The 12322-nt window shown below is 47.2% G+C and overlaps 1 protein-coding gene across 4 annotated transcripts in view; it reads left to right on the top strand.

The window, feature by feature from the left end:
* The window catches only part of EPHA10 (EPH receptor A10), a 1640855-nt gene that overhangs the window by 1471702 nt on the left and 156831 nt on the right, over nt 1-12322 (top strand). Inside the window, exon 15 of one of the 4 annotated variants that reach the window (XM_078681224.1) lies at nt 4064-4097. The exons of the other annotated variants lie outside the window; for them this stretch is intronic. Within the exon in view, the coding sequence (XP_078537350.1) occupies nt 4064-4097 (34 nt within the window). The remainder of the gene's footprint in view (nt 1-4063; nt 4098-12322) is intronic. 4 annotated transcript variants of the gene reach the window in all.

The following is a 12322-nucleotide window of genomic DNA, read 5'->3' as shown; positions in this document are numbered from 1 at the left end:
TATCTTACTGAACTATGTATCGGCTCTAGAAGATGAAGGGGAAGAAGCATTTTGTTGCACAACCTGGGTCCAGAAGGTTTAAGAGACTATGAGAGCATGGGTAAAAAGACTAGGGGCCCCAACAATACAGATGTTTTTCAGCATGCATTGGAAGACTTGGACAGTCATTATCAACCGGTGGTCTGTACTGCTATAGACCGGTACACTTTCATCCAATGGAAGCAGTACGAAACAGAGTCAGTGGAAGATTACTTGACCGCGCTTAAAAGATTGGCAGTGACTTGCAAATTTGGTCACCTTCATGATGATCTAGTACGGGATCAGATTATTATGCACACTGTCAATGCTAACATACAAGAGAAATTGTGGGTGAGTGGGGATACCCCCCTGAACGAGATCATAGCTATCGTGAAAAAGGCTGAGCTGTCCAAAAGATGTGCAGCTGCAGCAAAAAAAGACAGTGAAAACAAACCCACAGTGTGCAGAGTGACTGACACGAAAGCACACGTCGAAAAACCTCCATCCACAGCTGGGGCAAGATGCAGCAAGAAGCCAATGACGAAGAGTACAGGACCCAACAAATCACCCGATGACCACAAAAGCAGTTGTTACAGATGCGGGAGCCACACGCACATGGCTAATGACAGACGGTGCCTGGCATTCTGAGTTAAATGTTCCTTTTGGGGGGTGGTGGGCCAATTCAGCACAGTCTGTAGAAGGAAACCCAGCAGCGCAACTGTCAAATGTGTAATGTACGAATCTGAGGGGGTGGAAGGGGACGCTGAGGACAACAGTATTTTGTGCATTGATGACCAGATTCTAGGGATTGAGTGCCATAATAACAGGAAATCCTCGTGCTTGTTAACCATAGGGGGTGTTCAGATTTCTATGGTAGCTGGCTCAGGGTCCCCATACACCATAATTCAAAGCAACATTTGGGAAAGGGATTTCGTCACCACCTTAGGTAATCATTTACACCCCACTGATGTCCACCCAGTCACCTTCACAGGGGAGAAGATTCCCATGGTAAGCTTCCACCAACTACAGTTTGAATTCAAGGGGAGGACCTCTGTAGGCAAACAATGCATGGCAGAGAAGGGCCACTCCATCCTGGGGTTGGCTGATCAAGGGGCGTTGGGTATAAAACTCAACCCAGGCGGTGAAACAAAAGTGCTCATGACAGATGTACTGCCGGAAAATGTAAAGCTTAAAGAAGAGTTCCCAACAGTCTTCGGTGGGACCATAGGCAAGCTTTCAAAATATATGCACAAAATCTGCCTTAAACATGGAGCCACACCAGTACGTCACAAAGTCAGGAACATCCCGTTCAATTGCAAGGAGGCCATGCAGACTGATATGCCTGGAAGGCAGCAGCATATTTGAATCCATAGAAAGGGCTGAATGGCTGGCGCCCTTGGTGGTAGCCTGCAAACCAAGTGAGAAGGTGTGCCTCTACATAGATCTCAGGGAGCTGAACAAAAACACTTTAGTGGATAGATTCCCGCTCCCCAAAATCAGTGAAATGTTGGCTCTGACCAAAGTGGTCAAATGGTTCGCCACCATTGACCTTACAGTGGCTTATCACCAAATTTCACTTCAACCCTCCTGTCAGAAATTAACGTCCTTCATCACACCGTTTGGATGTTACAGATTCACGACCATGCCGTTCGGCCTAGCATCCGCGGCCGCAGTCTTTCAAAAACGTATGCACAAACTATTTAAAGACAACGGTGGAGTCCTCTACTTCCAAGATGACATACTTGTCAAGGGAAAAAACCAAACAGGACCACGACGAAAAGCTGTTGGTATTGTTACGAACACTGTTGATCAATGGCCTCAAGGCAAAATGGGACAAATGCAAATTTCGGACTACACTCCGTCACATGCTTGGGGCACGAAATAAGAGAAAGTGGAATTTCCCCAGAGAAAGCTAATGTTGAAGCTATCATGTCTGCACCTACACCCCGAAACAAGGAGGAAGCACGTTCATTCCTGGGATTGGCCGAATTCTATAGTAAATTCGTACAGAATTTCTCCACCAAAACACATCACCAACATCAAATTTTGACAGAGAAAAATGCCTTCAGCTGGTCGGCTGCCTCCAATGACAAATTTGAGCAGATCAAACGAGACGTTCGCAACGCCGTTCCCCTACATGGTTTCGACGACTATGCCTCTTCCATCTTGACCACAGATGCCAGCGACAAAGGCATTGGGGCGGTCTTATCACATATCTCTACCAATGGCACGGAAACCACCATCAGTTTTGCCTCTCGTTCCCTCGCTCCCAACGAGGAGAAGTTCAGCGTTATTGAAAAGGAGACGCTCACAGCCATCTGGGCCACGGAGACATTTCGCCTGTATCTCTGGGCTCCCAGTTCCCCCTCAGAATGGACGACAAGCCGTTGGTCAAAGTCCTCACATGTAGCGGCCATACCAGCGCGACACCGTGCATTGCCAAGATGATCCTCCAACTGTTGGACTTTGCATATGATGTCAAATACTTACCTGTAAAAAAGAACAGAGTTGCAGATTACCTCAGCTGCAATGGAAGGTGTGCCAGCACACACAGAATGGGACGAATACATGGTAGCATTCACGACTGACCAGGAAGAAGTGATAAGTGCACAAGAATGGAAGACTGCATACGACGCAGATCCCCAACTTGAGTGCGTGAAACAGTTCGTCATGCACGGAAGGCCGGAGAAGAGGCACGTGGACAACGACCTCAGGAAATTCTGGGAGGTGTGAGACGAACGACGTAATATTTTTACTACGGGGAGATAAATTTGTTCCTCCGCAACATTTACTAGACCGCCTACTCACTATCCTGCATGAAGGCCACTTCGGAATAGTGACATTGAAGAGACGAGTTAAACAATCATATTCGTGGCCAGCCATCGACAACCAGGTGGAGAAGTATGTGAGGGTGTGTGAGCAGTGCAGCAATACAGACAGATCACTGACCTTGCTATGACCGCCTCTTGGGAAGTTCATCACACCCAATGGCCATGGGAGGAGTTGTCTGTCGACATTTTGGGCCCCATTCTGGGCTCATGGGGTATACCCAAATAGGTAATCGTCCTCATTGACCGATACTCCAAATGGCCAGAGGTTGAAATATGTGAGAGAACATATACAGAGACAGTCATAGCCTTCCTTACCTTGACATTGCTGTGGGAAGGGATTCTGAAAGTCATCACAGGCGACAACGGTCCCCAGGTAATCAGGCACTTATGGGGTCCGTACAAGCTGCCATCAGTGCAGTCATGAATTGGGAACTTGAAGTCAGGTACACCATCTGGGCATACCTCATTGCACCCACCCTGACTGGCTACAGTCCATTCAAGATCCTACGTGGCCAGGAGCCGTTTACACGTGACAGTAGCGTTTGGATGACCCTCACATTACAAAGCAAATGGATCCCAGCAGTGGTCAGAAGTAACTTGGAGAAGGCTCAGAAACTCTATACGGACAACTACAAAAAGAAGCACGTAGTACGAGACGTCACCTTAGGTAAAAGGGGAATGGGTCAGGGTGAAGCTGAGCAAAATGCGCAGAAAAGGAGACAGCAAGTTCAGCGAGCCCTTACAAGTCAGAGAAACATACTCTCATTCTGCTCTGTTAAGTGATGGAAAGATATGGTCGCACTGTAGAATGGCCAAATGCAATAAAGTGATCGGATAGAACAAAGATGAATCATGTACAAGCACCAGACACGCGTATTGGTATCTGGATGATTAGGAAGACGGACGAGCTACAAGCACCCCAAGCAATGATACAATGAGAAACAGAGAAAGCATTGCTCACAACGCAAAGGAACAGAGTAATTCTGAAACTGCACAACACACTCCAAGAATGCCATGAATCCCGCGAACCACACACCACGCAGGGAACTCCCATTGCTCACAACAGGGGCCTGGGAGGGAGCACTGGGGAAGCCAGTTTACACGCAAGAGAGTTGCTGGCGACACGGGTATCCCTCACACGCACCTGTACAGGTAGAGCTGTTGTATTACCTAAGAGATACAGTGAATTTGACATGTAATCGCCATGTTATGACGCAATGTTTGCACCTTGTATGTTTCCTTCCCTCCGTTCAGGTAATCCCATCCTATGAAGCATGTAGTAAGGTATTGTTTCCGGGTGCCTCAGGGCATGGGCGCCTAGTTGCCAAGTTTTGAATAAGCATAGCCAGCGCTCTATTGTTATGTTGTTTAAGGGGGAAGATATGTGGTGTTGCAGTCTAGTGGTTTATGACCATAGTTCAAAAGTTCAAAGATTTGTATAGCGCACTACTCACCCAGAGGGTCTCAAGGCGCTTGAGGGGGGGGGGGTATTTTACTTATCGAATATCCACGTTTTTAGTTGCTTTCTGAAGGAGAGGTGGTTCTGTGTAAAGCGGAGGTGGGTGGGGAGAGAATTCCAGGTTTTGGCCGCTAAGTAGGAGAAGGATCTTCCCCCCATGGTGGATCTATGGATGCGTGGAATTGCGGCGAGGGCTTGGTTGGACGATCGTAGTTGGTGGGTGGGGGTGTAAAAGGACAGGCGAGTGTTGAGGCATTCGGGTCCTAGGTCGTAGAGGGCTTTGTGTGCGTGGGTGAGGAGACGGAACGTTATTCTCTTGTTGACGGGGAGCCAGTGGAGGTCTTTCAGGTGATCGGAAATGTGAGCTTGGCGGGGGAGGTCTAATATGAGTCTGGCTGAGGCGTTTTGGATGCGTTGGAGTTTTTTTTGTAGTTTGGCTGAGGTTCCGGCGTAAAGGGTGTTTCCGTAATCCAGTCGGCTTGTGACCAGTGCGTGGGTGACCGTCTTTCTTGTTTCGGTGGGGATCCAACGGAAGATTTTTTTGAGCATGCGTAGGATGTTGAAGCAGGATGATGAGACGTCGTTGACTTGTCTGGTCATCGAGAGGGAGGAGTCCAGGATGACGCCCAGGTTACGTGCGTGGTCCGTAGGTGTGGGTGCGGTTCCCAGGGCCGGTGGCCACCATGAGTCGTCCCAGGCAGAGGGTGATGAGCCTAAGATGAGGACTTCCGTTTTGTCTGAGTTCAGTTTCAGGCGGCTGTTCTTCATCCATTCGGCTACTTCTTTCATTCCTTCGTGTAAGTTGGTTTTGGCGGTGTTTGGGTCTTTGGAGAGGGAAAGGATCAGCTGGGTGTCTGCGTAGGAGATGATGTTGAGGTTGTGTTGGCGCGCGATGGATGCGAGGGGTCTCATGTATATGTTGAAGAGGGTGGGACTGAGTGATGATCCTTGTGGTACGCCGCAGATGACTTCGGTGGCCTCTGATTTAAAAGGGGGGAGGCGGACTCTCTGGGTTCTTCCGGCGAGGAACGAGATGATCCAGTCCAACGCTTTTCCTTGAATTCTGACGTTGCTCAGGCGTTGTATGAGGGTGCTATGGCAGACTGTGTCGAAGGCTGCGGAGAGGGCAACTGTCTTTCCGTTGTCCAGTAGTGTTCGAATGTCGTCTGTTGCAGCGATGAGGGCGGTTTCGGTGCTGTTTGGCTCGGAAGCCGGACTGTGAGGGGTCGAGGGATTTGTTGGATTCGAGGAAGGCGGCGAGCTGGTTGTTGACGGCTTTCTCAATGACTTTGGCAGGGAATGGGAGGAGCGAGATGGGGCGGTAGTTCTTGAGTTCAATGGGGTCTGCTGTGGGTTTCTTTAGAAGGGCGCTGAGTTCGGCATGTTTCCAGCTTTCCGGGAAGGTAGCGGAGTTGAGGGAGCAGGTGATGACGTCTCGGAGATGGGGTGCGGTAATGGATTCTGCTTTGTTGAAAATGTGGTGAGGACATGAGTCGGTTGGCGATCCTGAGTGGATGGAGTTCATCAGGCGGATGGTGTCTTCAGTGGTGATTGGGTTCCAGGCACAAAGGTTGTTAGAGGGGGATTTTGGTTCGGAGGTGGGTGGAGAGGACTGGTCTCCGGAGTGGTTTTCAAAGCTGTTATGTATGTCGGCGATTTTGTTGTGGAAGAATGAGGCTAGGGAGTCGCAGAGGTCTTGGGAGGGAGTGATGTCGTTGGTGCCGGCAGTGGGCTTGGTAAATTCTTTGACGATGTTGAATAGTTCCTTGCTGTTGTGGGTGTTGTTGTCAAGTCGATTCTTAAATGCTGATTTCTTGGTGGATCGGATCAGTTGGTGGTGATTGCGGGTGGCGTTCTTGAAGGTGGCCAGGTTGTGAGTGGTGGGGTTTTTTCTCCAGGCTTTCTCGAGGGTGCGATATGACTTCTTGGATTTCTTAAGGTCATCGTTGAACCAGGGAGCTTTTTTGCTACCTTGCTTGATTTGATGGTTTTTCAAGGGTGCTAGTTCGTCGGCGCTGTGGGTGATCCATTGTGTGAGGTTGGTGGTTGCTTGGTTTGGGTCCGATGATTTGGCAGGAGGGTTTTGGTGAAGCGATGTGAGTAGTTGGTCGGTGGTAATTTTGTTCCAGTTTCTATGGGGAATTGATTGTGGGAGGTTGTGGGTCATGGTCTTTTTGTAGTTGAAGTGAACGCAGCTGTGGTCCGTCCAATGGAGAGCTGTGGTGTGATTGAAGGAGATGTGCTTGCTGGAGGTGAAGATTGGGTTGAGCGTGTGCCCGGCATAGTGAGTGGGGGCATCAACAAGTTGTTCGAGTCCAAGGTTGGCGAGGTTGTCCAGAAGGGTGGTGGTGTTGCTGTTGTTTTTCTTTTCCAGGTGGAAGTTGAGGTCTCCCAGTAAAATGTAGTCCTCGGAGGGGGGGGGGCGTGTGGGCTGATGAAGTCGGTGATTTCTTCGCTGAATTGTGTGCGGGGTCCTGGTGGCCTGTAGATGAGGGTGCCTCTGAGTGTGGTCTTGGGGTCAGTGTGGATCTGGAAGTGAAGGTGTTCGGCGGTGGCGAGGTTATCGTCGGAACTGGTCGTGATGCGGATGGTGTTCTTATGGATGATGGCGATGCCTCCTCCTGTTTGGCTGGTGCGGTTCTTTCGGATGATTTTGTAGCCTTCCGGGATGGCTATGGCGATGTCGGAAGCTGATGAGGCGTTCATCCAGGTTTCTGTAAGGAAGGCGACGTCCGGCGATGTGGTGTCGAGTAGGTTCCAAAGGTCAATGGCGTGTCTGTGGACCGAGCGGGTGTTGAGCAGGATGCATTTCAGGTGGTTAGTGTCAGAGCTCTGTTTGGAGTTTGTGGATTTGCTGCGGGTCCTGATGCAGTCGAACTTGCAGGAGTGGAAGGTGAAGGGTCCATGGGTGTGTCCTGGGGCAGCTTGGTAGCAGTTTGATGGTCGCCCGGGGTTAAGGGCTGAGAGGGTTGTGGCGTCGTACGTTATGCGGGCGGAGTGGATTTAGCGGGGGCCAGGGGGTCTGGTGTTGGGCACGGTCCCGGCGCGGACGGGCGTAGACGGGCTTACCTTTGGCGCGCCTTTGGCGCGCATGGGGCGCGTCCGCTGCGCGTGAATGATGCGCGCAAATGCCTTCGACATAAGTGGATAGTGGAGGGGGGTGGGACGAGGGGCGAGGGAGGAGCAGCTTGGAGGCGGGAGCGGGGTGGAGAGACGGGCTATGAGGCACAACAACAACAAAATGGCAGCAAAAGAGAAAGCGAAACAGGGCGAGACTGGGGCACAATCTGTGGTGTCTCAGGATATGGGCAGAGGCACAATCGGGCACAATTCAATTTAAAAGCAATGCGAGCAGTGCAATAAAATCTAGGTTCACACTACCAGGCAGCTTCAGATGACAATGCAGGCAATGAGAGCAATGTAAAGGCGCTATAGTGCTACGAGATCACAAACAATAACAAACAAAAAGCGCAAATTGTAATGTCAGCAAAGCGAGCGAAGCGCAGACCAATTATCAGCAGTGGTGATGAGCTAGAAAGCGCTACGATACCAGGAGCCTTGGGAGCGTGGGGAGCGACCGCTTCTGGGCGAGTCAGGAGGGTCACGTGACTGTGCAGGACACGTCGGGAATTGCGGCGGCCATTAGGAGAAGACGCGACTATCGCAGCGGCCCGCACTCCCCTCCGAGCATGAAAAAAAGTGTGTGTGCCTTCAACGAGTCCCCGTCCATCATTTCAAGGGGGACACTCGACTTCACACATGCTCCCAGGCTAAAAGCCTTGTGAAGGAGGGGGAAGTGCACCCATGGTAGTTTTGTTTACGGGAAGTACTGGAATCCCCGCTTATGCAGTATTCCAAAGCAGATTGATTCTCGGAAATGTTAGCGAGTGCACATTGTCAGTCAGTCAAATAACTTTATTTGATTCAAATGAATCATAAAAGTTTACAGAAAATCATACATTCATTTTAAAATAACATTTCTACACATTGTTTAAAAGCAATGCACAAAATAAAAACCAGGTTAGGTAAATCCAATAAAAGCAATATACAATTCGTAATGTTTCCTAATTAGAAAAACAGTTTTGATAAAACAAAGCACAGAGCTGCAGATAGTAACAGTTTATAGCAACCTCAAATAGTTAAAACCCTCTTTCTAAGAATAGGAACAAATGTCCCTCAAAATAGGCTTAATAAATCGGGCTTTTGGGTCTTTGTAGAGTGTGCAAAAAAGTATAAGATGTGTTGTGTTCTGTTGGGCTACATTGTTACATTGACAGGGGGGAAGTCTCTCACACCAACCCCCCTGTTTCGGAAAAGCCACAAGAAAGTGCAGTGTGCCCAAACGAAATCTAGTCATTAGAAAATGTGAATGGACCTGGGTGGTAAAAGACAAATAAAATTGTTGCTGATTTAAAAATGCATGATCCACTGTGTCACTGACCTGGTTAGACGAGCTTAAAACATTATGATATGCATTTTTAATGCCCATTTTCATATTGGGTTGAATAGACTCTGGGTTATCATAAAAATCTTCAAGGCCTATCTTATAAAAAGTTTCTTTAACAGAATGTAACCAGGGGACCACCATTGTATTGTCAAGGTTCGTACAGTCTCTTAGGATATCTCTTGAAAATAATAGGTCCTCTGAGGTCCAAATTTTTCCCCATAGAAGCAAGGGGGCAATATGAATTCTGTCAGTCATGTAGTCAATACTCACCTCAGAATGACAGAATTGAGTGGGGAACTACTGGGGATATGTAAAAGTCTTTTTAAAAATGTGTTCTCTAATATATGAATCTGTGCACTCTTATGATATCCCCATACTCCTGGTCCATAGGTGGCCACTGATAGACATTTAGTTTTATACAATGTTTTCAATTCAGCTATCGGCTTATGAACAAGTTTGCTGGCAAATCTAAAAAGGCCCTCTATGGTTCTACTAGTTTGTTGAAGCCTTGTCGTAATCAAGTGGTCCCAACTTAGTTTATTATTAAAAAGGTTCCCCAAGTAAGTAACATTTGGCACTATGTCAATAGCAATATCATTTACTATACATTTACGTGTTTTGTTTGGACCGCAGACCATAATAAAAAGTTAACTAAAATGAACCTTAAGGTCCAGTCCTGTCATAAACTCAATAAATGCATTCAAAATTTTTGTAGGCTATTGGCTGTTAAAGTCATCAGTACTGTATCATCCACTTAGGACAATAAGGGTACCTGTTTGCCTCCTAATCTTGGAAAATCCAAGTGTTGTTGTAGTAAAAAATATTCTAAGCCATTAGTATATATTAAAAATAAGAAAGGAACCAATATACAACCCTGGCGCACTCCCTCCGTTGAGGCAATTGGGTTAGTCTTTTCTCCCCCTGGACCATGCAGGATAGATACAGTAGTAGATGCGTGTGATCTGCGCAACAGGGTGACAAGCGGTTCCTCAAATCCCATAGTGTCCATAAGTGACCACAGCTTTTCCCGACAAACCGTGTCGAAGGCACTGTCAAGTCCATGAAGGCCAGATGAATTGAAACACCCCTGGCCTTCATGTACTTGCCCATAATCATAGACAAGTTGAGGATCTGCTCAGTGCGCATTGTTTTTTTCAAGCAGTGAAATAAAAGGTAAATTACTTTGAAAAGACTAACCCTGGGCAAAGCACTCCGCTACGCTCTCGTAGTTTGAGAAGTTTGCGCTACTTCGCACTAAGTAAACTGCACGTAGCACAGTCCAAACGCGCGTAGCGTAGTGCAGCTGTCATTTTTTCCTTGCTCGCGGTCTTCAACTTCAAGTTGGCGCCCGCGAGCAAGCAAAATGACATCCGGACGAAACTTTTTCCCCGTCCGCGATCAGCAACATCAAGTTGCAAATCGATAGCGTGGAAAATAAACCTCCCGGCGAGATTTTCAACGTGGGGAGGTCAGGTTTCTCATTGCGAGTGGTCGTGTATGCTGGCGACCGCTCGCGATGAGAAACTACCAGTCCGCATTGAGAAAGCTGCCGCTCGAGTAAAAATCTACTCGAGCAGCAGAAATCTACAGCTCGCACTGTGCAAGATGCCATTTTCAATGATTGCACAGTGCCGGATGCTTGTCCACACTGTGCAATCATCGAAAACGGCATCTTGCAAAGTGCGAACAGGGTACTACGCAGTTCGCGTAATGCTACGCGTAGCTCGCGTAGTCCAAAGTGCACTTTGCGTAGCTTCGCGTAGCGCTACTTCGCAAACTACGCCCAGCCCTAGAAAAGACTTTGTTTCTGATCCAAAAAATGTGAGATGATGAAAAGAATCTAAACTATCTGTTAAGCATTCAATACTCAAATACAGGTTATGTTACAACAGAAGAAAAAAACGACCAATCGCATCTACAAGGAAAAAACTGACACAAATGTTATAGTCTATTTACTTCATCTCTCCATTAATTGAGCTAAAGCCACGCTCGGAGGCTGTGCAAGCAATATATTTTGTGAGTAGCCCAGAGATATTGGCCTGTATGAAAGATCTAGGTTAAGAGGTCCACCTGACTACCAATTCTCAGCACATATATTTACAAGTTAATTCTAAAACGACACTCTCCTTAGCAAATCTGTTCTGAATACGTGCTCATAAGCAAGGCATGCCACAGATGGAAGAAACCGCTTATGAAAAGGACAGTATTGAGGTAATATGTAGCTCACTGAAACTTGGGTATCTGACACCAATTCCCCAGAAATATTGCAGAGTGTCCTTATTATTTTCTAATAACATGGATTCAGTGGGAAACCAATGGTGAGTCTGAAGCCATTTTAAAGAATTATCTTTTATGAGTAATTAAATCCACTGCTTTATCAGTGGAGTAGAGAAAATACTCTTATACATCTCACCTCCTCCTGCAGTTACTTAGTCAGTTAATTGGATTTACTGACACCCAGTCTGCACAATTGCCTTTCCAATACCATAATACAAGTTGGACAGTTCATCACTGACTTCGGTCTCCAAATTAATCATTATCGAAGACGTTAAGTGCTGGGTTGATTACCGTAATTACCACACACACACACACACACACAAAGGAACTTTACAATTTACTTAATAAACCTCAGATAAAAAAAGCTGAGCAAGCAACTCATAGAGAATGCCCCATCTTTGATCATTCATAAACAAATTAGATGGGCCCCAATAATCTTGTTAAGCCCTGTCCATGGTCAGACCCCTCCAATATCAGGTTTGAAGCTAAGTTAGTGCAAATCAAGCCCAGCTCCTCCCAGAAGTGCTAGGCCCACTGTCCTAATCCTCGTGTTACTGAGTCAAGCGGCTTTCAGTCATGGCTGGTGTTTAGGTAAAAATTGGTTATTTTTTTCAGTGCAACTGACTGTTTACCGGAGGAGCCCTAGCTGTCTGACTTCCTCCCACATCAAACGCACATCTCTGTAAGTTTACCTAGCTATAGAAAGCTCCAATCCCTGAATAATGTGATATGTTATTTATTTCACCTTTCCGTTAGTGGACACACGTATTTTTGCCATAAGTAAGAGTGGTAACAATTTAGTTTGTGGTGTGCTCTAAGCTGATACTTGGGTATTATATATGGGGATCCATATGCGAGTGAGGAAGTTATGTGAAGCGGACCGTGATCCGAAAATCAGTGTAGAAATATTGAGCTAAAGTGACTTGTCCACATTGGCACAATGTGTTCAAGGGGAAGCCGGGATGTTAGGTTTCTTGGTTACACAGTCTGCAATACTAAAACCAGGCCAGGTTCCCGCTCATCTCTAGCTCCACATCAAAAGGCAATGTTCTGTGCATCGTTTCATTTGAAGACACGTATGTTACTCTCCCTCTCTAGACCTCACCTCTTCTGCCAGCTTTACCTACTATTAGATAAGACCACTTTTTCATACCTTTCGTGTAGTGTATAGCAAAAGCAGAAAAGTGATACCCAAAAGGATCGGTTCCCCGAAAACATGTTATAGTTAATGCCACATTAGCTGGGTATTGTGCTCCTGAACCCACGTGACCTTCACATTACCAGGGGATG

Source organism: Lissotriton helveticus, chromosome 3_1 (genome assembly GCF_964261635.1).
Source record: "Lissotriton helveticus chromosome 3_1, aLisHel1.1, whole genome shotgun sequence".
In the NCBI taxonomy this organism is placed as follows: Eukaryota; Metazoa; Chordata; class Amphibia; order Caudata; family Salamandridae; genus Lissotriton; species Lissotriton helveticus.
The sequence above is the reverse complement of the archived record's forward strand: the minus strand, read 5'-3'. Positions and strand labels throughout refer to the sequence as shown.